The sequence below is a fragment of the Megalobrama amblycephala genome, linkage group LG18 (genome assembly GCF_018812025.1).
Source record: "Megalobrama amblycephala isolate DHTTF-2021 linkage group LG18, ASM1881202v1, whole genome shotgun sequence".
Classification (NCBI taxonomy): domain Eukaryota; kingdom Metazoa; phylum Chordata; class Actinopteri; order Cypriniformes; family Xenocyprididae; genus Megalobrama; species Megalobrama amblycephala.
Window position 1 is genome coordinate 1,704,735 of NC_063061.1, and position 25,478 is coordinate 1,730,212.

Below are 25,478 nucleotides of genomic sequence, written 5' to 3' on the forward strand. Positions count from 1 at the left end.
AGAATGCATTCAGAAAGATGTCAGATTATTCTATAATTCTAAAAACTTTTAGATTAAACCCACTTTATTTTCCTCACTCATTTGAAACAAAATTATATTACATAATGTGTTTGTTATTTTTATCCGTCATGTAGGATAGGTTGTGATATCATGTGCGTTAAACTGTCTCCCTCCTATCTTCCATTAAAAAGAGGTGCAATACTCCAGATTTCCAAAAAACACAACTTTAATCCAGTTGATATTGGCTAAAACAATCTTGGGATGCTGTTTGAGAAGCGTGTTTATGTGTGTGTTGTTTCCTATGTAGAAAATACAATAGGTTACACACTATCACTGAATAGGCTATAAATCATATTGCTTATCAATATACATTGAGTGACATAATGAGGTAAACGAACACTGAAACTGCGATGATTAAAATAGCGTCTTAAAGATATAAGGTGCAAACAGAATACTATAAAGTGACATCAAAATTAGTTTTAATAAGCAATAAGTTTAGTATCACACCGAACTATTGCGGTCGTGAAACTGTGGTGAGTCATGCAACTAGTCAGAACGATAACAGATACACTTTCAAGCAAAATAATTATAATCAGTCATTTAACAGTTGAGTTAATCGCTTAAGGCACACAATACTGCACAAAATAAAGCAATCACGAGAACTCTCTCTGTCCGAAACTCGTACAATCTGAGCCAATATGAACTAATACAGTAAAGTGGACATTTACAGCACATCATCAGTTATATTTGGTAATACTGTATACTGCCACCTGTTGGCACATTTGTGTAATTTAGAGCAGAGATTAAGTTGTGATCATGACAAAACAAGTTAGAAAAAAAATAATAATCAATGGCCGTTTAGGGCTTCCGTATGTTTGCCTGCTTCTCCTCGAGCAGGGAGATCGCTCCCTCGAGGATCACACAAGGGACTTCTTAGATCTGGCGTGCCTCACCGAATATCTCTGCTACACTAAATCTCTGCTGGTTCAGCCCACTTCCAAGTGTTCTTCCAAGTGTTCTTCATCATCGCTGGTTCAGCCCTGTTTCAAGTCGTTTTTGTAATCGCTGGTAAAGTACAGTTCCACGTCATCTTCATCTTTGCTGGTTAAGCTCAGTTCCTAGTCATCTTCGTTGCAGCCGGTTCAGTCTCAAGTCATCATAATCTCCAACGGTTCAGCCCAGCACCAAGTCTTTGTGTCCAGCATCAAGTCTTCATCAACCAGCACCAAGCTGCCCTCATAGCCATTGGCTCTGCCCAGTTCCAAGTCTCTTTCGTCTCGGAAGGTGCCGCCCAAACCTGCCTCTCCCACCTCCTCTGCCAAAAGCCATCCAGTTCCTCTGCCTCATCTCCACTGTCTCCCTTCAGCCCTTCGGCTCCTCCAATGGTTCCGGCCAGCTGCATAGATCCAGCTGGGACTTCCCAGTCACCAGCTCCGCCTTGGCCTACGGATCCCTCAACTCCAACTCAAGCCTCCAAGCCCTGGGCTCCACCTCGGCCCTCCGACCCATCGGCTCCACCTTGGCTCAATGCTCCCTCAGCTCCACCATGGTCTGTCATCCCTCAGGCTCCTGACACAGGATCTTCTTATGAGGATTTTTTTGTCACTTTTAGGCAGAAAATGTAAAGAAAATAACACATATACAGCAAGACAATATGAATATAATTGCCCTCACCTAGCGTATCACTTGAAGCAAAAAAAAAAGCTAATTATCCTTCTGTTCTTTTAAATGTCCATGCTGTAGCCTATGATGTCCAGCTTAGGCTTGGAGTCTTCCTTCATTTTTAATGTATAGCTGCTGTTCGAATCTCAGGAAAATGGTCAGAGATGAGACAAGCTTATGAATACATGTGAAATGAGTCAAATATTTCTAAATGTGCCGTCAAGACCTTGATCGGACCCTGAAAAAATGATTTCCATAGGTGTAACTAACTAAAGGGTTTAGCAATATTACATCATATTTTGGCTTGAATAAACAAATGAAAATAGATGTCACCACATGAAACACATTTTTAGGTTACTTGACAAAAGAAACTTATGATTTTGTGAAATAGAAGACAAGACATGCCAACCTTACCTTTCCTTCCTTTGGTCATTTTCAAAAGAAACCATTTCTGCTGAAAAAACAGACACTCAATAAATCCAAGTATTGGACTTTATAACTCGGCACAGTATTAGCTGCACCACAGGGAAGCCTTTATGGGTTTTAAGAATGCCTTCACCCAAAGCTCTGTCAATGAAAAATGTTATTGGTCGACTGTAGAAACAAACACTTCAAAGTTACTTTTGAGATTTATGTTATTGCCCTGTAGTTGCTTGTTGATTTTGTTAGAGGCATTTTTCTTCAGAGTTTGTGTGTGTGTGTGTTAACTAGGGATGTTCCCGAAGCCGAATACCTTATTTGGAAAGGCACGGATAATGGGTTTACATTGAATAACAAATTCTAACAAATAATAGGAAAATATTCAGCAGAAACAGTCACTCTTTGTGTTTGTTGGATAACAGCTGAGCTAGGGGGATATCATAGCACAATATTATACAAAAACCTCTAAAATCCCTACACAATAATGAGTGTTTAAATCTATTAAAGAAATTTGCAGCATGATCGTAGATTAAATGCATTGCTGTCTCTGTGCGTCTCTCAGAAATCAGAGCCTGTTCAGATTTGCATTTGCATACATAGTAAAAGTTGTTTTAGCAATTTTCAACCACTGCATATTCTTTTTTTTTTCAACTTCCATGTTCAGCTATTCTATATAGAGTTCTCTTATTTGAGGTTGTGGATGATTGTCCTGGCGTACACAAAGTTCCTCTGGAAAAAATAAAGAAGAAAGAGTGTTGTATTTTATTTAATATTAAAATAACATTTAATTAAAAGATAAATTTAATAAAAAATATTAATTTTGTGAGGCATATTTGTTAAATGAAACCGATGAAGGGAACAGAATAATATCATCCCATCCCATACCGGATCAGCAATGCAGGATTTTTTTCGCAGGGAACAGATAGGAAATATAGGAATTACACTGTAAATGCACTGAATCATCTAACTCTGTGTCGTTGTGTTTCTTCAGCTAATGGCAGTGAGCTTCACATCAGTAGTGTGCGTTATGAAGACACCGGGGCTTATACCTGCATCGCTAGAAACGAAGTTGGTGTGGATGAAGACATCTCATCTTTGTTTGTGGAAGATTCGGCACGTAAGACACGTGAGTGATGATATTGAAGCTGTTTCAGCAAAGATTGTAATGATTATGTAATGAAAAAATGCTAACATCTAACTTAAACATCTAGTTCAGTCATGAAACTCTAGAGGGCGCCGGCTCATGGGTCCTTTACAGCAATCACATCATTACCACATGGCACAAGCTGATTGGCCTCTGCTGATCCTGCAACCAATGAGATTGTTTGCTCAACATTTAAATAGTCTGAGCCCCTCCACCTCCCCAGCTCCACCTGCCTAGATCTGCTACAGGATCGATGTATGTCTATTCATGCACAAGCAGCTTATCTTAAATCAAATCAAGATGTATTTATAAAGCACAATAAAAACAACAGTGCTGTACAAAACCATGCTAAAAGTAGACATAATAATGAATGTAAACTATTTAGACTGCAGTTCATCTATTAGCAATAGCAAGTCCATACTTGATCTGCATCAGCAGCAATAATAATCAGTAGCAGATCTAGTCGTCCATGTAGATCTACTAGAACTGGTTTTATTCACGTCAAACCATCTACATACTCAATTTATACCAACAAAACTATTTGTATGGGTTCAATCAGGCAGAAATAGCTCTTTCTTTTTTTACAGTGTGTTTACAGTCACTCACATACTGTATTTGGGAGAATCGTGTTGGCTAGGATGAAGTGTTTGACTATCATGTGGGTTGCTGGTTCAGTCATTACCGGCAAGTCGGCTCACACGTAATTAAGTCACCAATGCGGAAAGGACAGTTTGTCATTAATAAGGTTTTAATGGTCATACAGTAATAAACATCTTCAACCCTGTGGAGTCTTTGCCAATTCCTGTTTCAAAAATTATAGGCATTTTCTGGACTGTTAAATTTGCAGTGTTCAATTACAGAGAAATGAAGGTCTATGAATCCGATTATGTCAGTAAATGGGGGATTATTTTCTGTCCACATTTGGCCTTAGTGAAGTACTACAATACAACCCTTACCCGACATCATAACCGAAAGAGGTGTAAATCACGGATCAGTGCCTTCCTCTCATGCCTTGTTTCTTAATTCTATTAGCATTTGTCAGTAATATACAGTAAGACATGGGCATCGGCATGATAAAACTAGAAGGAATAGAAGTAGTGCTTTCTGTCCAAAACACACATTCAGTCATTCAGTTATCAAAGTGTTATAATAAAATGTCCATCAGTCATATTTTCCCTAACACATTGTCCTTGTTGAATATAAAGGGCGTCATAAAAGACAGGTGACAAGTCCCATATGAAGAGGACAAAGGCTGGTTATTTTTACATTTAAATCATCTCGAATAAGACCTTTGAATAAGCCTTTTATATGTTAAACCTCATGTTTGGGAGCTGAGAGACCTCAAGGCCATTTTAATATTTCGAAAAATAGACTTAACGTTGAACTAGCAGGTTGATATTTCATGAGGTTATGAGAATCAAGTATAAAATTTTACTTTGATATCATGCGTCAACCGTTCATGCAAGTAGGTTTGGGGTATCTGGCGAAGGATTTCTCTACAGTTGCTTTACTTGTTTTATCGTATCTTTCTACACTGTATTTCTGCTGATCAGAAACATGACTAGAATGGATACCAGACTCGTTTCTGAAGAGTTGCATGTCCAGAGCTTTAATGATATCTGCCTGCTGGGTTTCAGTGAGCTCAGAGGGACATACTGGAGGAATCCCAGAGAAAAAGCACAGGGTAATATTGAAATGAAGTTCAGCAGGAGCGTGTTCATCTAATCCAGCAGCACATCTCCACCTTCAGGGCCATCATTACTAATTCTTTAAGTAGTCCACTGGATCATATTAACGTGAAATCACTATTATTACAGTGAGTGTGTTTCTCTGCTGTCCACTAACACTGCTCTCTGTTTCTCCTCATGCTGTCCATCTAGTGGCCAACATTCTCTGGAGGGAGGAAGGTAAAGCTGTTTAATGCTCATTTTATAATAAAATACAAAATACATTTTGAGAGACACTTTGAGAACTGTGTATGAACTGAATGAGTTCTTACTGAAATAAACATATCCTGGCATATTAATGTGTCAGTCGTAACCAGCACACAGTTGAGCTAATGAACTACAATACTTGGTGAAAGATTGGTTTAATGTCATTATCATGAAGCGATAATCTACTCATTATCCCTTAACTGATCTTACCACAGTAAAGGGTGTTTTACTCACTCTGCCTGTGTCGTACCTGACCATAGTAAAGAAAAGAAACACAAATGAGTGTTTCTCCCACTTGAGACTTTCACTTGCCTTCTCACATGATTTTGAAGCCAGTAATCTTTCTGTACAGTGTCTCAAACGGTGCAAGTCAGAGATTTCAGTATGAACTCATTCCTCAGCTAATTCTCTTCATGACCTGAGCATAGATCCACATTTAATATTTTCGCTTAACCATGGTAAAATCACTAGAACGCACAGGTGCTTGTGGCTTTATCGCTTTTTTTATTTATACCCAAAGAAATCTCACATGCAGTTTGATTTAATTGTTGCATATCGTGTCATGTTGGTCATTTATTACACTCTGTCTCGTATGTTTAATGACTCAATGTAGCTTTTCACACTGTACTTAGCCCTGCTTTATCATCGTTCTAAACGCCGCTTTTAACCCCGGGTAAAGGAACGCTTCACACTTGTAGCAGGGTTAGCACCGCTTTTTACTCAGGTTTAGAATGCAGTGTTAGAATGTTATGACTAGATGCTTAGCAACCAACACACTCACGGAAACACAGCGTGAGTGAAGAAGAGAAAACAGGCAGAAGATGCGCATGTAAACAGGACGTGTGCTGTCAATGATTGACACTGACAGTGCAAACATGCAAATAAGAACATTAACCCAGGGTTTAGGAATGTACAGAGTGAAACGACAGCTTATGAATATCCAGGATTAGCTGTTAACCCTGGGTACATTGTGAGCCAAGTGAAACATGAAGTACGATAGCCCAGGATTCCGTTTACCCAGAGTTAGGAATGACCCAGGGTTAACTACAGTAGTTCAAGTGTGTGTCACGTTCATCCTGTATGTGTGACATTTGGTTGCTTTAGCCGTTTAGATACTGAAAATTCAAGTCTTAGGGACGGTTCACACAGAACGGACTTTTCCATTTCACTGCATTTTTTTTTTTATTTTATTTTTTTTATGTAAACATGCTAGATGGACATCTTTCTCGTGCATGACCAGGGTTGGGAAGGTTACTTTTAAAATGTATTTCACTACAGATGACAAAATACATGCTTTAAAGGGGGGGATCATACACAGTTTCTGCCAATCTCATGTTAAATTTAAGTACCTATAGATTAGCATAGCATACTTCATATTGCCGAAAAGTCTTTAGTTTTATCATATTTATAATAGATACATACGTTGTACAAAGTCTTTCCGAAAACAGCCGAGCTCCTGGAGGCGTGCCGTGTGAGCAGAGCTAAAGAGTCACGAGCATGTGCAGCTTTTGTGTAGCGATCGTCTGCAAGCTATCAATGGTCAGCTAAACAAATGTATTTAAACACACACAATACACCATCGCATTATCTTTTGTGATGATATTTTATACTTTATACATTATACTTTTGAATTACTATAATGAATATAGCGTATAGTGAATGATGAATAATGAATTTATGAATTCACTACATTCGTGTTGTTTGCATTATATGCACTTAGGCACCGACTGCCAACAAAACAGACATTTGATGCAGTTTTACTCTCCACCTGCTGTTCCGACTCATGACCGGGATCATTACCGCTGTGACCGCTCCATCTTTCACTTTCAAACCATCTGTAAATCCAGTGTAGAACTGGGTCTTGTTTATGAAACCATAAGCGCCGATCCTGAGGGCTCGAGCAGACAGAAAAACACGAGATATTCTCCATTCATTTTAACCAATAAAAAAGTGATTGCAACTATCAGTTTCTATGGTTATTTTAATAACAAATATCGAGAGCGCATCAATGTAATGCATGAGAACATATCTCTCAGCTCCACTTAACGCTGGGTTCTTTGAGCAAGGTTATCTTTCCCTCACAACCAAAAACACACTTTTTAGACCTCAAAATCAACAAAGTTACAAATCTTTCTCAAGCAAGTCCTGTGCAGCGCTGCTGACGACTTCTGTAAAGCTGAACGAAGCGAGTTGATGGGCGCGCTCTTGCTCTCTCGCTCTGGTCAACGCGTGCACGCTCTTTCGGGAGAAGTGCCCGTACAAGGAATTCCGACCTTTATGACATCACACAGGCACATACTCAAAAAAAAGACTGCGAAGCTTATGAGGATTTGGAAGAGTATTTTTGGCACGGAAATACTCCGTCATACGTCCAACTCGTGTTTTGAAACTTTGGCCTTATTTAGCCTGGGAACTCTTTAACAGTGCAAATAAGTCAGAGTGCATGAAATAGCATTACACCCCCTTTAAGGTAAATTGTTTTGTATTTTTTTAGATTACACAAGTTTTGTAACTTTATCTAAATACTTTAGAATACTTTGGAATACTAATAAGGTATGTAACACAAAGGGTCCACCAAACATAGGACTTGGTTTTCCTCTGCATATTTTTTTTTTAACAACGTCAGTTTTACACAGTATTTCTTGAAGGAAGAAAAGCAAACAACCTTTAAAAAAAAATATATATATATATATATATATAAATTACTGATACAACACAATGCATTAAGAGCTGGGTTGTGTAGATTTTTGAATTGTATGTTTCTTGTGGGAAACATGGAAGTATTAGCTACTGAAGGGCTGTACTATATGAAAAAATATGATCAAAATATTAAACAAAATTTACACATCATCATCATCATCCTGTTCAAAGTTTACACACCCGGCTCTTAATGCATTGTTTTCTTCTGGAGCATCAGTGAATGTTTTCACCTTTTGTAATAGTTGTGTTTGAGTCACTCAGTTGTCTTCAGTGTGAAACGATGGATCTCAAAATCAAACAGTCATTTTTGGAAAGGTGTCAAATATGCAGAAGATGCTGAAAAAGCTATGAATGTGATTGACCTGGAGGATTTTTCTGAAGAACTGTGGACAGTTTAACTGCTCACGACAAATGAGGGACTCACAAACTATCACAAAACATGAAAACAGTCGTGGGTCATTCAGGTAAACCACACACAGTTCAGATTCAAGGGGGTGTACATTTTTGAATGGGGCAATTTTTATAAATTCAGTCTTTTTTTTTTTGTCTTGTGGAGTGTATGTAAACATGTATGTTATGTGAAAGAGCTTATTCAGGACAGTAGTAAATAAAAATAACATGCAATTTTTATGATCCCTTTTATTTTGTTAAAATTATGAGTATGAGCAGAGTCAGACTCAGAGAATTACAGATTGCTGTTTACATTAATTGCCTGTTACAGTTTACATTAATGTATAAATGAAATAAATGACATTAAAATTCAAAGTAATCACTGTGGAAATCTAAAATTCTTTTCGGATGTAATCGTAATTTGATTACCACCCATTTAAAATGTAACTGTAATGAAATACATATTTAAAATGCAAATTGTATGTTTTCATACTAGGCGTTTGAAGGTCCCCTTTAGACATTCTGTTGACTATAAGTAATGTTTTACCTACATGTCAACAAACTCTCAGAGTATTAGTTGAGCATTAGTAGACTGTTAGGGGTAGGGTTAATAGAATAAGGGGTTCAGGTTAGTAGAATAAGTTGACATGTACTTGCAAAGTTACTTATAGTCAGTAGACTGTCTGTTGGGAGCATCAAAATAATGTTTTAGCAGATATTAACTCTTTCCCTGCCAGCATTTTTTTTTTTTTTTTTTTTTTAAGTTGCCAGTCAGCGCCAGCATTTTTGATAATATTCACAAAAATTTCATGGCCCCAGGAATATTTAGTTGTATGAATATCTGAACATGCAATATATCAAAAGAAAGAACAGACCCTCTGCTTTTAAACAACAACAACAGAAATGTTTTATTCTAGGCTCATGCATTCTTTTTATTAACACTTTAATGTGGGAAAGTTATATTTAAAAAGCTAGATTTTGAGCAAAAAGTGTTTTGTCAAAGACTACGTCTGGATCAGATTCAGAGCGATGATCAAAACACAGATGGAGTATCAAGTCAATCAACACCCACAAATCTTCACAGTCCTGTAGCTCATCCTGGGGCGACATTTCATTCAGTAACATTAGGCAGTTTTGATTTATAAGTTGTTTAATGTTGCATTATTTTACATGTGCATATGATTACATACTGTATGCTTTAACTTGTTTCTGCTGATTCTTCGCCTGTGTTTTGATCAGGAGATTCTGTACTCTTTCAGAATTTGCATAATAGTGCCCCCTACTGTATAAACTCGGAAAGCTGGAAATTTCCGTCAATGGTGGAGAAAGAATTAAGCAGATAGTCTACTAATACTCTAATGAGAGTTAGTTTACATGTAGTTGCAAATTTATTTATAGTCAACAGAATGTCTAAAGTGGACCATCAAAATAAAGTGTTACCAGCATTTCTGCAAAATAGCTGATTTGTAAAGTAGTTTGGGTCAGTATTTCAGTGTTTGAGCTGCCCCACAATGCCTCAGAAATCAACGGAAGTCATTTAAGACTGCGGTCTGCCTGCTCATCATCATTAGGACCACAGTCATCCACCACATCCGTCGAGATGACCGCCAGCACTGATCAGACGCAGCTTACCTGCCACTGTGTGTTTTTGCACCTTCTGCTTTCTGACAACATGACAACTCTGTGCTGCCGGTCCCTGGCAGCGCCAGCATCGCTCCTCTGACGTGGCCACACTAATTAGCAGCTGTTGTTTGCTGCCAGGTGACAGAAGACCTGCAAATGCACTTTTTGGAGTCTTTGCAGGAGATTTTAATAGTCTCTTCTGTCTAACCGTGTGACGGTCGGATTGTTTGGAATGGTTTTCCCTGTTTGGTGTTGTTTTCTCTCAAAAGAAGAGTGTGCATGTAATGTTGTGTGTGATCGATGCACCTGTGTGTCGTTGTAGGGCTCAGTGTGGGCAACATGTTCTACGTGTTCTACAGCCACGGGATCATCATACTGCAGCCTGGCAACTGTGAGATTCGCAGACGCATCACGCGGACAGAGAGGATTCTGGGTAGTGATGTAAGTCTAACCCCAAAACAATACAAAGAAATAGGAATATACGCCAATTTTAGGATTAAGATTGCTTGCAGTGGAACAGAATTTTCTCGTTCCTCAATCCCCAAAGTTCTCGATGCAAAAATCAATGTGTCCATATTTTCCCTGCAGGAAGAGCTGTGTCCCAGAAGCACGGGCGTCTCTTCACACGAGTGCGTCTGGGCGTCAGCGGTCAGCGTTAGGGACAAGTACGTGTACGTGACTCAACCGCTTCACAACAGACTGCTGCTGATCGACACACAGGCGCAGAGAGTCGTGCAGGTGAGGAGGCATGTGTTTTTCTTGCACCCTGCTGTTGTTCTAAAGCCGTATGGACCACAAAAGGAGAAGGAGCTTGTGCTCGTCCAAATAATGGCAAACAACATCAAGCTTTTTAAAAAAAAGATACAGAAGTTTCACAGAATGATGTCATGCAGCATGTGTCGTATATTCCAAGTGTGAAAAATAAACCGGAATATAATGTATTATTTTGTGCACGGCACGCGTTCATGAGACTCTATTAGCGCCACCGTTCACTTCAACTCGCCCAGAAAAACCTACAAGTTGTGACTAGGCTTGCTGTGATAGTCGATAGTGATGGTGTCACCTGCTCACCACGGCACCACCCCCCCCCCTCCCCCCACCATTGTTTTGATTTTTTTATAGTATAAAAATCATTTAGTTCAGTTAGAAAACAGAAAACAGAGACACTAAAATTACAAACTGAATGCATCTGCTCAACGCAGCATGAGCCGAACGAGAGTCGCAGCACAGATCAGCAGCAGGAGAGTGAGGAGCTGACTGACAAGACGATGGCGGAAGATTTGGTTTCTAAGCAAAATGTAAAAGCGCCTATTTGGCAATATTTTGGATTTAAACCCAGTGCTAACATGAAACCTGTAATGAATTAGTCGTGTTTTTCTAGTTGTTGTGTTTTTCATTAAAGGTGCCCTAGAATCAAAAATTGAATTTACCTCGGCATAGTTGAATAACAAGAGTTCAGTACATGGAAATGACATACAGTGAGTCTCAAACTCCATTGTTTCCTCCTTCTTATGTAAATCTCATTTGTTAAAAGACCTCCGAAGAACAGGCGAATCTCAACATAACACCGACTGTTACGTAACAGTCGGGATCATTAATATGTACGCCCCCAATATTTGCATATGCCAGCCCATGTTCAAGGCATTAGACAAGGGCAGCCAGTATTAACGTCTGGATCTGTGCACAGCTGAATCATCAGACTAGGTAAGCAAGCAAGAACAATAGCGAAAAATGGCAGATGGAGCAATAATAACTGACATGATCCACGATATCATGATATTTTTAGTGATATTTGTAAATTGTCTTTCTAAATGTTTTGTTAGCATGTTGCTAATGTACTGTTAAATGTGGTTAAAGTTACCATCGTTTCTTACTGTATTCACAGAGACAAGACTGTCGTTATTTTCATTTTTAAACAATTGCAGTCTGTATAATTCATAAACACAACTTCATTCTTTATAAATCTCTCCAACAGTGTGTAATGTTAGCTTTAGCCACGGAGCACTATCAAACTCATTCAGAATCAAATGTAAACATCCAAATAAATACTATACTCACATGATCCGACGCATGCATGCAGCATGACGAACATCTTGTAAAGATCCATTTGAGGGTTATATTAGCTGTGTGAACTTTGTTTATGCACTGTATTATAGTCGAGAGCTCGGGAGGGCGGGGAGTGTGCGATTTAAAGGGGACGCAGCCTGAATTGGTGCATAGTTAATGATGCCCCAAAATAGGCAGTTAAAAAAATGAATTAAAAAAAATCTATGGGGTATTTTGAGCTGAAACTTCACAGACACATTCAGGGGACACCTTAGACTTATATTACATCTTGTGAAAGAACATTCTAGGGCACCTTTAATAATAATAATGAACCCACGATTCAAGCAATTGCCGCCCCAAATTGGTGCTGGCGCAAAGCGTTTTCAGTTCATTCCTATGGAAGCTCAACTTGATGAAGAAAGTACACAGATACTGTTTTGGGATTTCTAAGCAGTGTATTTCATGTTGTATTTTTGTAAATCTTAAATTCTCACAACAGTGAACTGCGGCGCTAATAGAGCCTCACGAATGTGCACCGTGCACAGAAGACCAACGGCCACGCTCAGGATTTCCATTAAATAATACATTGAATTTCGGTTTGTTTTTCATCAAACCCTATCATAAACACCCAGAACACTTGGAACATAAGACACGTTCCACATGGGATCGTTCTCTGATATTTTTGCTTTTTTTTTTACAAGTTTGATGTTGGTCGCTATTATATGGATGAGTGCAAATTTTAAAAATTCTCCTTTTGTGGTCCATAAAAGAAAGAAGGGCATTAGAACAACACCAGGGTGAGTAAATGACGACTTCATTTTAAGTATTTGGTGCTGTAATGAACACCATAGTGAACACGAAAATCTAAATGTCTATTTAAAACATTTAAATACTGTTCAGAAACAAAAAGTAGTACAGCTGCTTTGTTTACAGAGGTTATCAGTGTAACGGCTGCATTTCTGCTGTTCCATCAGCGCCATCTACTGTCAGAGAGTGAATGTGCGTTTTCATTCAGCCCATCTCATCCGTGTTGGACTTGATAACATCAGAGTGCAGATGTCTCTTTGACGCACTGCTGTAAATTTTAAATTGGTCGATGGAAAAGTATTATAAAAATGCATTCTAAAAATGTAAATAATTCATAACAAGGAATTATTCACTGTATTTTGAAGTTCCCACGATAGCAATACCATGCATGTTCATTATTGCAATATATATCTTATATCATGTCGGCACATGTCTATTGCAGGCTACAAATTGATTCACCGTTTGAGACATTGTTGAGGTCTGAGAAACTCTAGAAGAGATGCATGTGAGATCTCTGGGGTCTTTTTCACAGGAGAAACATCTGACAGGCAGGAGTCTTGATTTCCAAGATTTTTCATCACATCATGTTTTCTCCCCATAATAAGCCGTGTCATGGGTTGTGTGGACATGTCACTGGGTCACGGATAATAAATCCCTCTAGCATGATCAGAGGAGCTCAGCGATGAATAAATTACAACAAACACCAAATGATCCTGACAATCATTCAGTGTTTTTAACTAAAGATGGAAGTGTCTGCTAACATTCAGTGCTTTGAACGCTGCTTTTATTTACATGATAATGAAGCATCTTTTAAGAAAGGAAACTACTAATGAGATCTCTGTAGGATCTAAACAGAAGTTGTTTCTTTTGCAGCAAGATAATCTAACTTTGAACCTTTCAGTTTTATTAATAAGCAATTTAATACATGTTTATTTTTTAATTATTATTCATTAAACTTATTAATAAATGTTAATTTCCAACCTATTTTGGGTTCATTTTCAGCAAGCAATATAGTAATTTTTAAACAATAGTTGAGTTAAATAATAACTACCCAGCAGGTTGGGCAAACATTTAACCCAACCGCTGGGTCAAAACATCCCATTCACTGGGTCCGTCCATATTTAACCCAACTTGGGTTGTTTTTAACCCATCATTTTGTGTAGGCTCAAACATGCACTAGTCCTCAACACCTAAGAGACATGCCAGTAAAAATCAGAAACATCTGATTTGTGAGGAGAGCAATCACGTTTATTTTGTAAAATAAAAATAAAACTGAACACCTCAAAATTGCAATAAATCAAGGTCGACACAACAGCCTCTAAAAAAAACATCTACAAAATCTCAAGTCTCAGTTGAGCTCAAGTGCACAAAACGGTCCAATATCCTTCAAAAGGGTCTCTTCAGTATAGTGGATAAAATAATATTAAGTAAAATGATGTGCTGGTTTCAGCTGCATGTCGTCATATAACAAATCAAACACCTGCAATTCAGCAACTACCTGCTAATGCATTTGCATTCACGTAAAGTAACATTGTCGACAAGTTTGGGTGAATAAAGTCAAAACACACTAGATATAGTACATTCAATAGCCTTAGATAGCAATATCGCAGAAATAAAAAGTTAGGTGCCATGCAAAATGTAACGAGGAACTGCATCATTAATCACACATATTTGCAGTAAAAAGTACATTTTACTTGTTCAAAAATGTAGTCAAGTAGAGAGTAAAAGTTGCTAATATCTTTGATGCTCAGTAAAAATACAAAGTAGCCAAAAAGATAACTAATTACATTTACTCAAATACTTTACACCTCTGGTAAAGCCTCTGCTGTTAGGATGCATTTTGGTCGATCGGATCACAAATAGATGAGGGAGACACATTCCCGTTTACACCTGCTGTTTTCATCCGTCCATTTTCAACCACTTCTGTCCTGATTTCTTCGAGGGAAGGGTATATGTGATCTTTTTTGTACTGAAAAACATATGGAGAACATCAGCCTTCATTTCTGCACCGATAGACACACGGCCGGCCGAACACTGCGAGTGTGTGTTAGAAATCAGGAATGGCGAGAGAACATTGTGCTTGGTGCTTGTGGCTGTCAGAGCAGAAACAAAAGCGGTCGCCCATGGAAGAAAACAGGACAGTAGTGGTCAAAAGAGACGGATTCAAACAGGAATGTGTCTCCCTCGTCTACTTGCGATCCAATTGACTAAAACGCATCTTAACGCCAGGTTTAAACACGGCCCAAGAGACATTTGGTTCTTCATTTGCAGCTTACATCTGAAAGTGTTCGCAGTCCTTTATCAGGTCACTGTGTTCACTCATCACAGACAAACACAGATGGATGAATATCCCTCTCTCTGTTTAAATGACAGGCTGTGGAAACAGACGCCATGCCCGTCAAACTCTTCTACGACAAATCTCACGATCAGCTGTGGGTCTTGAGCTGGAGAGACCTGCTGAAGTCCCGCTCTACGCTCCAGGTGAGAGCACGCACCTGCACAAAGCCCTCGTTGTCTTCACGTAAAACATCGCTTCTAGTTTTGGGCTGAATTCTGTTTAGACTCTCAGGCAAATTAGAGAGCTCACACATCCTTCATGTTTTTCAGCCTGAGAGCTCATTCGGTTTTTGAGCTCAGTCTTTTTGTGACAGTCTTTGCTTAACAAATACATTTCTGCACCCTTGCTTACTTAATTGCATGCATGCATTGTCAATAATTTCAGTTCCCCGTCAGGTAGACCTATGTGAATCAGTGTGCCTGGTTCCCACGTTATTCTTTGTCAGGTCTGATCCTCATGTCAATGCACACGTATGAGAAACACTCAGCCTCAAAGACAGAGCAAATGAAAGGCTTTTTATTTAACAAACAATGTGTAATTCCAGCCGACATACACATGAATAATTCATGTTTTATTAAATAGTGGGAAAGTCCTCAGGTGTGTTTGCTTGTTCAGCATGCCCACAGAGCGCCAGCCGCTCAGAATAATGAAGGCGTTTGCTATGAATCACTCAGAAATGCTAAAGAGCACTTTTAGCGGGAAGCTGCATAATCAGCTGCGGGGGATATGGATTCACACCACAAATAAATGGCTTGATAATATTCGACTCATTTTGAATGCGTGCAATTGACCCGGGCATGGGCAATTTGTCAGGCCTGGAGGCAGTACTCGGCTCGAGAGGTGAAATATCAAACCCATTTTTTTAAATGGCTCAATATTCTTAGTCAAACATCTGAAGCTGCTTGTCAGTTCATTAGATTAAACAAATGAGGGCTGAGGAGAGTGAAACACAGCCGCGTGTGTGCGCTTGGCTCTGATCCTGCACTCATCACACAGATTCACAAATCAAGAACTCATAGTTTGCATTCATAATCATCTGCGCTGGACACTTGTTAACGAGCCAAAAGTGGCTTTCTTTTTTCTTTTCTTTTCTTTTTTTTTTTTTAGAGACAGAGTTTCCAAGTGGTTTCAGAATAACTGTTGTGAACTAAGCCACTAAATATCCTATAACATATTATAAATACAAATATGGCATAATTACTTCAGATAACCTTGTGAAAAAGAAGTGTGCATGACTGTATTGAATGTGCACTTGTAGTGTACTTTAAATCTTAAAAGTATAGTTTTAAAGAACTGTGCTTATGTCCACTTATGCATGCTTAAAAACTTTCATTCTTAACACACTTTTAATAACTGCACTTTTGATAAAACAAATTTTATCAAATTAAAAGGTATACATTTTAATAATTTGTCGTGCTTTAAAGAACTACACTTATTTTGACATGTTGACTAACATACTAAAACACGTGCAAAGTACTTGATTATAATTTTAACTATGGTGTTATTCAAAGTTAATACATTTTAAATGCACTTAATTGCTGCTTCACCATTACAAATGTGTAATTACAAATTTATTTAAACACATAACACAAATTTCAATGGAAATGACATTAAAGTATATTTTAGTTTAAAGGGTTAGTTCACCCAAAAATGAAAATTTCTGTCATTAATTACTCACCCTCATGTCGTTCCACACCTGTAAGATCTTCGTTCATCTTCGGAACGCAAATTAAAATATTTTTGATGAAATCCGATGGCTCAGTGAGGCCTCCGTCCTTTCAGATGACCATAAAGCTAAATATTTAAAACAGTTCATGTGACTACAGTGGTTCAACCTTAATATTATCAAGCGACGAGAATATTTTTGTGCCAAAAAAACAAAATAATGACTTTATTCCACAATATCTAGTGATGGACGATTTCAAAACACTGCTTCATGAAGCTTTATGAATCTTTTGTTTCAAATCAGTGGTTCGGAGCATGTATCAAACTGCCAAAGTCACGCCCCCCAGTGGTGACCCATTGAAATGTCGAAACACTTATGATGTAACAAAGCCTCATTTACTGAAATCACATGACTATGGCAGTTTGATGCATGATCCAAACCACCGATTCGAAACAAAAGATTCATAAAGCTTCGAAGCTTCATGAAGCAGTGTTTTGAAATCATCCATCACTAGATATTGTCATAAAGTCGTTATTTATTTATTTATTTATTTATTGGCACACAAAAATTATTCTCGTTGCTTCATAAGATTAAGATTGAACCACTGCAGTCACATGAACTGTTTTAAATACATCTTTAGTAGCTTTCTGGGCATCTGAAAGTATAAATTATCTTGCTGGCTATGCAGGCCTCACTGACCCATCGGATTTCATCAAAAATATCTTAATTTGTGTTCCGAAGCTGAACGAAGGTCTTACGGGTATGGAACAACATGACGGTGAGTAATTAATGACATTAATATGAATTTAAACTATAATACATTTTCATTTAAACTATAATACATTTTCATTTAATTGTAAATAACATGCAATTAAGTGTCCAAAAACATTACATTCAGTTCACACTTAGTATAGGGAACACATATTCACCATTAACTACGACTTTTCCCTCAATAAACTCAATTTACTGCTTATAAATAGTAAGTTAGTAATAGTTAGTAAGTTTGTTGCTAAGTTTGAATGTAGAATAAGGTCATGCAGAATAAGGCATTAATATGTGCTTAATAAGTACTAATAAACAGCCAATATTCTAATAATATGCATGATAATAAGCAACTAGTTAAAAGTCCCTAAAATAAAGTGTTACCGTATATTCTTTTAAAGTGTTAAGTGTCTTTAACTACAATGTACTAACATTTAAATGAGTCATTTGATACAGTGCACTTATTGTGTACATACTGTACATGTTTTTTCATTGCACTTATATTTAAAAAAAAAACATCTGCATGTAATTACCAGACTGTGCTCCAAAAAAAAATGACCCTATAGGTTGTTTTTTAAGCACCATATTACGACCTGTATTTACGTTTTGAAGTCATACGCCCTCTAGTGGGCGTAAAAATAATGACAGTGTCGTGTTACGTCTGTCGTCATGAAATGACGTATGACTGTCAATCAAAATGCGTGTTCATTTAAATGCAGTGTGTGGACTTTTTACACTATTTCTCCTATTTATTTCATTTTTATTGATGACTACACCCACCCCATCCCTAAACCTAACTTTAGTGATTTATAGTGCATACACACTTTATGAGCACATGAGTTCCCTGGGATCGAACCCACGATCGCATGATCACATGATTGCATATTGTTATTGCAAACCCGAAATATGACGCAGATAAAAGGGAACAATGCATTAAAATGAAAGTGTCCTGTTGTCGATAGGGGCACCACTTTAGTAAACGCTCCTATGGGTTGCATTTCAGGGAAGTGACAAACAACCTATATGGTCGTATTGGTTGGAGAACATGTTGGTAATTACAGCTGTGTGTATTTTCTTAAACCTACCTGTACTACCAAACCTGTCCTAACCTGACCCGTATCACACCTCAATAGCAGCACAAGTGTTTTCAATACAACACAATAAGTACATTGTACCAAACAAATTTTTGATGCAAGTACATAGTAGTTAAAGCCACCTAATATAGTGCAAAATCAGTGCAAAAAAATCAACTTTTTTTTAATAGCAAAATTAAGTTGGCAAACAATATGATTGAATACTGACTAGAGGAGAAGCTACGTTTTAAATGAATCAGTTTCAGTATTATACATGTTTATTAAATGTAAAGTGAGTAGGGAAACATCATAGGCATGATTAAATACTCATCATGGGGCAGTTTCACACCAAGTTACAGTTAATACAATGAATTAATGAACGTCCTGACATTTATATAATAAAGTATCAAAGCAAGAGTCATTCACTGCACAGGCTGAAAGCACGAGCACACTGTTTTCATAGATTATGACAGTAGATGTTATCCATTTCTACTAACATCTTTGATTATTGCATGCTCATTATTGTAAATTAACTTTACTCGTTTCTGTTTTTGAGGTGATCACTTCTGCAAGTGCAGTGGAGCAGCGTCAGATCGTTCACACTCCGTTTGAAAGAGTGGAGGATTTCTACATCCCCCCCACCAACCTCATTATCACCCACGTAAGGTATGAAACGATCCTCACCGCTCAGCGTGCATGACCTCTGTCAGATTTTCAACATAATTCTTCCAAAAATTGGAAGTGTAATTAACTGCACAGCACTTAATAAATCTGCAGAAAGATCATTAACCTGTCTTTGACCATTGTCATCTCAGGTTTGGCTTTGTCTTCTTAAAATCGGAGTCTGCGGTGCATAAAATCGACCTTGAGACCCTCCATCTCGTCAAGACCATCAGTCTGAAGAACTACAGCTGTATTCCAGCCAGCATGGCCTACACTCATTTAAGCGGCTATTATTTTATCGAGTGCCAAGTTGAGAACCGTTCGACTCCCAGCTCGCAGATTCTCATTGACAGTGTAAGCGACACAGTCATTGGACCAAATCCCAACATCAATGGCCGGCCGTTCGTCTCTCCAGACGGCCGTTTCATCGTCTCCGTGGATAAGCGACGCAGAAAGCTCCAAGTCCAGACCATCTCCTTCAGCGGCGAGCTGCAGATAAGCCACGAAGTGGATCTCTCGATTCCACTCGCAGACTTGGAGTTTCAGCCGTCCTTCACAGAGGCCAACCAGTACGTGGTCGTGACCTCTTCGGCTCAGGGCTCGGAGCTGGTTTTCTCGGACCTGGCGACAGGAAGAGCGAAAGCCCTTCAGAACATCAAGGATCCGATTCCAGCCACCAGCTGGCCTTGGGGAGACGCCAATAGGGTGGTGGTCTCCAGCGGGGTGTTTGGACGATACTTGGTCACGTCTTCGGCCGAGTCCCTGTTCGTTTTGGACGGCAAACAGAGCGGCCCTCACTGCGAGGTGTCAGAGGTCAAGAGAGGGAACACAGTGGTGTGGGTGGGTGAGGTATGAGTGGCGTACCGCGGGCCGGTTCTGCAGAGGATTGCGTCGGCCCACGGGGCCAAAGCTCGGGAAAACCTTTAAGGGATGCGAATGGACTTGACCCTAGTAGTGAGTTAAACGAACCTATGTGCGGGTTTCTGTATAGGTACACACAACATGCACACACATTCAACAACGGCAAGAAACCTTATACAACAAGGGAACGAATGAAAACACCCTTCAGTGCAACAGTGAGCTAATTTAATGAGAGATGTACATTTTTTGCACTTCCTTGTTAGCAGAAGTAGTGTTAAGCAGCAGACGGGTTAGGTGATGGCTGAACTATGCACAATGCTTTTTAAAGTTTTTCAGTGTTTTTCTTTTCATTGTGTTCACTTGTGATATACGGTCACTGCAGGAAATGTGTCCATCGGTGTCACGTCTGTTTATGTCGGTGTAGAAGATTGTGTTGTTTGCATCGTCCCAGTGTTTCTGACTACACGTTTCAACAGCTTATTGTTTGTTTGTTTGTTGTTTTTTTACAGTTATTAGTACAACACTTAAAAATAAACATGTTACAGTAACATCTAGCAGTTTCCTCTTTCTAAGCTGTTTAAATGAGATGAGTACTTTCTGTTGTCCTGAAAGCTTTCTGTGTGCGTGTTTGGTTTTTATGGAGATACACTTTGGGGACACATTTGTAAGTTATTAGTACAACACTTAATAATAAACACGTTACAGTAACATTTAGCATTTTCTTTTTTTTTTTTTAAGCATGCGTTGAATCACTTTAATCTCACTGGTGCTACGTCACCCCCTGAAGTATGACGGCGTACCGTGAAAGCTATAAAGGATACTTGGAACAAATGGCTCATTTCCACCGAGCGACACAATTCAGTTCAGTACGATTCGGGACAGGAAACTCTGATCCGGCTTGCATTTCTACCACCAACCATACCCTTACTTGCAACCTGGTCTCATGGGAGAGACGTACCCGTGGGCACGTTTTCGCGAGACACAAAATTACGTGCCGATGCGTACGTCTCGCTGCAGTTTCTGACAGAAACGAACGCTAGAGGCCGGTAAAACGTCAATGAGCGCTTTTAGGTTTCGACGACGGCCGGGGTCGGATTACGGATTCATAAAGACTCGTTTTCACATCTCCTTGCGCAATATCATGTCACGACTTCAAAACGCTTCTTACCGGAGCGCCCGATTTGTAAACGAACGTACTTTGGACTTTCCAGCTCTATGCGTTTTGCTTTTTTTGGCCGCAACCAAGCTTGCTCGGTAGCTCAGTTGGACTTATGATGAGGAGTCGACTCCCCAACACCGAAAATGTGAAAAACGTACCGCATTCACCCTATTATCTGCTCCGGAAAAAAAAAAAAAAAGGAACACGCTTTTAGCGCCGCTCAGTGGACATTTCGCATCGAAACTGCAGCGATATGTACTCATTGGTACGTATTTCGGGACTCGCGAAAACGTAGCCACGGGTACGTTTTCGTCATGAGACCAGGTTGCTTACTTGATAGGCGTGGTGTATGGCAGAAAGAAGCGATCGACGTCATTCTCGTGTGAAGAAGAAAGTGACAGTAAACAACAATGGAGGAAATACAGCAGCTTTGTTTGAGCAAAGGCTGAAGGCTGCAATGAAAAACAGCCAAAAAGTACACATTGTGTTGCAACGGTATTGTGCTGTTATTTCCCTAGTAGCATAAGCAAGTGACGATTCTCTGACAACCAATCAACGTTCTGCAGTGAGTGTAGCTCCACCCTTTTGGTACCAGTACTATTGTGCTAGGTACCCCAACGGAAGGGTCCCAAAAAAGTGGTACAGTACGGTTCAGAATTAGGGTACCATTCACAACTTCTGACAATGGAAATGGCAAAAATTGCGTACCATACGGTACTGAACTGAATCGTACCACTAGGTGGAAAAAGCCAAAACAGAGTCAGCTTCTGATTGGCTGAAGTAAGTCAATCACTTACAGGTATGCCGGAAGTATGGCAAGGCGACACAGCATCTCGTTCCCTTGTCAGGGAACCAGAGTTACAGTTATAACCGAGACGTTCCGTTTCAAGGAGTCAGAATGTTGACGCTATGAGAACTTTCATACCCACTGCACCATACTGACAAATGTTTGTCCTTTTGTGAATCATGTCGAGCACAGTTTAGGACAGAAGCACCTGAGACCCTGGTGTGGAGTCCAAATCCCAGCAATAGAATCTGATGAATGTGTTTGGAGAGGCACAGCCCACCGCGTCACACACCTCTTGGAGGGAAACTCCTGACAGTAAAGCCTTAGAGGCCACCATACTCCTAGTAGAATGAGCCCTTATAACAAGAGGCGAAGGAAGGTCATGCTGTAGAGCTGTAGTAATAGCCTCAGCAATACACTTGCTTATTCTTTGTTAGGTTGATGAGGAACCCTGTCTGGGTGAACCAGAGAATACAAGCATCTGGTCAGTCTTACACCACTGGGCAGAGTAGTGGGTGTAACACTCAAGTGTCCTAACTGGGCAAACTGTGTTATGTATCTCTTGGTCTGCCTACTGAAATGGAGGATAAAGGCCTGCAGAACAACTGAGTGTGCTACTGTATGTTAGTCTGAACTTTAGGCATGTAACCCAGTCTAGGGTTAAGAATTGACCCTACCGGGAACAAACTCTAGGCAAAAGGAGGCAACAGAGAAGGCCTGCAGATCTCCTACCCTTTTAAGACCGGTAATAGTGAGCAAGAAGCAGTCTTCAACCTCAACCACCACCACTTGGATGATGCAATGGCAGCCAAAGAACAACAGTGCACTCACCAACCAATTCAGTGGATGGGGATAATTAGGAGACCATGATTGGTAAGGGCCAATGGAGAGAATTTGGCCAGGTAGGGATGTAATCCTGGTCTCCTGGCCAAATTCCCACCATTGACCCTCTTTACAAGAAGTGCCATGGGCCACAATGACCACAGAGTGTCAGGACCTCGGTTTAACGTCTCATCTGAAGGACGGTGCTTGTTTCAGTATAGTGTGTTTGTCACTATACTAGGCCATTAGGACCCACACAGACCACTCTGCTGGCCTCACTAACACCTCTTCCAGCAGTAACCTAGTTTTCCCAGGAGGTCCACCATCCAGGTACTGACCAGGCTCAACCCTGTTTATCTTCAGTGGGCAACCAGTCTTGGGCTACAGGACGATATGGCTGTGGTCAAAGGCATAAAGTTTCCTCGTGGAGGAAGCTCTAGAGTTTAGGATGGTCTCAACAACCTCTGTTGAGAGACCAGAGTTCAGGAGTTGATTCCCTTCAGTGGCCAAACCTACAGCTTCCACATTTCCGGCCAGGTGTGATAGAATGTGCCCTCGGCCTGTGACAGGAGGTCCCTCCTGATGGAGAGCCATTTAGAAGAGGCAACAGTTGGCCAGCCAACTGATGAACTCAGATACAGATGTAGCCTCGGCCACTTCTGCACCGTGGCGTCCAACCCCAGGGGAGGGAGAACCAGAGCGGACAGTGCATCGTCTCCTGAGATGCAAACAAGTCCACTTCTGCCTGGGCAAACTTTCTCCAAATCAACTCCAAAAAGAGTAACACAGAGCCCTTACTGAAGACGCAGAAGCTGATGATGTTTGTTCTGGATATCCTTTATGGCTTCCATGGTACGCCATTACGTGTCATGGGGTGACATTGCAACAATGAGATGGGAATGATCCAAAACTTCCCTGTTGAAAAAAAACAGCATATGCTGGTTAGGTATGTTTTGAAGCATGGCAGCTGGTCATGAGCTTGTTTAAGCTGGTCAAGTACTGGTCCTAAGCTGGCCTTAAGCAACTAGCTCCAGCTCATGACCAACTAAGGATCAGCATAAACCAGCTCAAACCAGCTGCCATGCTTCAAAACATACCTAACCAGCATATCCTGGTTTTGCTTCAGAGGCAATCATGCAGGATGCAATCATCCGTTCCCATAGGGTCAACATTCTGATGCTGCATTGAGTTCCCAGGAAAGGGAACTGTCTAATAAACATACTATATAATGTCTTAATGAAAATGTCAAAATACAGAGAGGTTTGTGTAAAGGCTTAGGGGATAGAAAATATCATTAGCTCAGTTTAAAACAATAAAAGTCAATAGAAACACCCGGCATGAATAAAAAGTGTGTGTGGGGATTTTCTTTTGGCTATTTTGTTTCAGTGGACAACAGATCTATGGAAGCTTGTTTCTGCCATGGAATAAGAATATAAAAGATAATTGCGACTTTTTATCATCAAGAATTAGGACAGACAGAAAAAGAGACAATTCTGACTCAATTGCAAGTTTACATTTCACAGTTCTGACTATTTTTCTCAGAACTGTCAGATCTAAACTCATAATTGCGAGTTATAAAGTAGAAACTGTAAGATGTAAACTTGCAATTCTGAGGAAAAAGCCAGCTCACAATTCTGACATTTTCATGTAATTGCAAGTTTAGATCTTAAAATTGCTAATAAATAAATAAAGGTAATCGTGACTTTTTTTATTCCATGGCAGAAACAAGCTTCCATAGAATTCTGTCTGAACACAAGCCACAAATAGTTCAGATCTTTAGCTTCGTTAAAGTATTCCTACATTCATATATTGCATTCAAACACACAGTTGAAGAATAGAATAGAGAATAACAATGAAAGTAAAGTATATTTTTGTTCAATAGAACCACTGTGCTATATGTAAAAACGTCAGATTCAGGCTCATCAGATTTTTGGAGGTCAACAGAAGACTTATTAGAGCACTGTTGCACTGAACACACATCATCACTACTGAGATGACCACAAGCGCAGCTTTAAATCACCCTTTTTGAGACGAAATGCCTAAATTGGCATTTCAGTGTGCTTTCAAGCTCAGTCAGATATGCATGACTACACTATTACTCTAGAAAGCCAGATGGTTAGACCTCAACGAGCATCACAATGGACACAGATATGATCAATTTAAGGCCCAAACAAACCTAATTAAACTCAGTGGGCTAACAACCATTCAATAAATATGCTCCTCATGTATTTGAGTTTGTGTCCTTCACAAACCAGAGTCACAGACATTGTTAGAGCAGTGTGAACATTGTGCGTCCCATTTATGGGTTGAACAAAATAGAAGTTTGTCACAGGAGAAATGTTATGAACGTAAAATCTGTTTTGTTCAAGATTAAACTAGCTGCACACATTTTGTACAATAATATGTCCTGCACATAATATGCTGTTCTTTTAAAAAAATCTGCATTGTGTGTGTGAGCTAGCGAGCAAGAGCGTGTGTGTGTGTGTGTGTGTGCTCACAGTTCTTTTTAGCACTGAAATTCCAGCCTGACTTTTGCCAACGAGGCAGAAATGAAGCATCTTGTGCCTCATTGAGTCACATTTAAGTCCTCATCCATTTGTCTTCATTACACTCTATTGTCC

The 25,478-nt window shown here is 39.5% G+C and overlaps 1 protein-coding gene across 1 annotated transcript in view; it reads left to right on the forward strand.

Annotated features, from left to right (window-relative positions):
* The window catches only part of fstl4 (follistatin-like 4), a 227,200-nt gene extending 203,363 nt beyond the window's left edge, over window positions 1-23,837 (forward strand). Inside the window, exons 10-16 of the mRNA XM_048166722.1 lie at window positions 3,074-3,208; window positions 5,107-5,133; window positions 10,196-10,314; window positions 10,462-10,611; window positions 15,100-15,207; window positions 19,122-19,231; window positions 19,381-23,837. Coding sequence (XP_048022679.1) covers window positions 3,074-3,208; window positions 5,107-5,133; window positions 10,196-10,314; window positions 10,462-10,611; window positions 15,100-15,207; window positions 19,122-19,231; window positions 19,381-20,083 — 1,352 coding nt within the window. The 3' untranslated portion in view covers window positions 20,084-23,837. The remainder of the gene's footprint in view (window positions 1-3,073; window positions 3,209-5,106; window positions 5,134-10,195; window positions 10,315-10,461; window positions 10,612-15,099; window positions 15,208-19,121; window positions 19,232-19,380) is intronic.
* The last annotated feature ends 1,641 nt before the right edge of the window (window positions 23,838-25,478 follow it).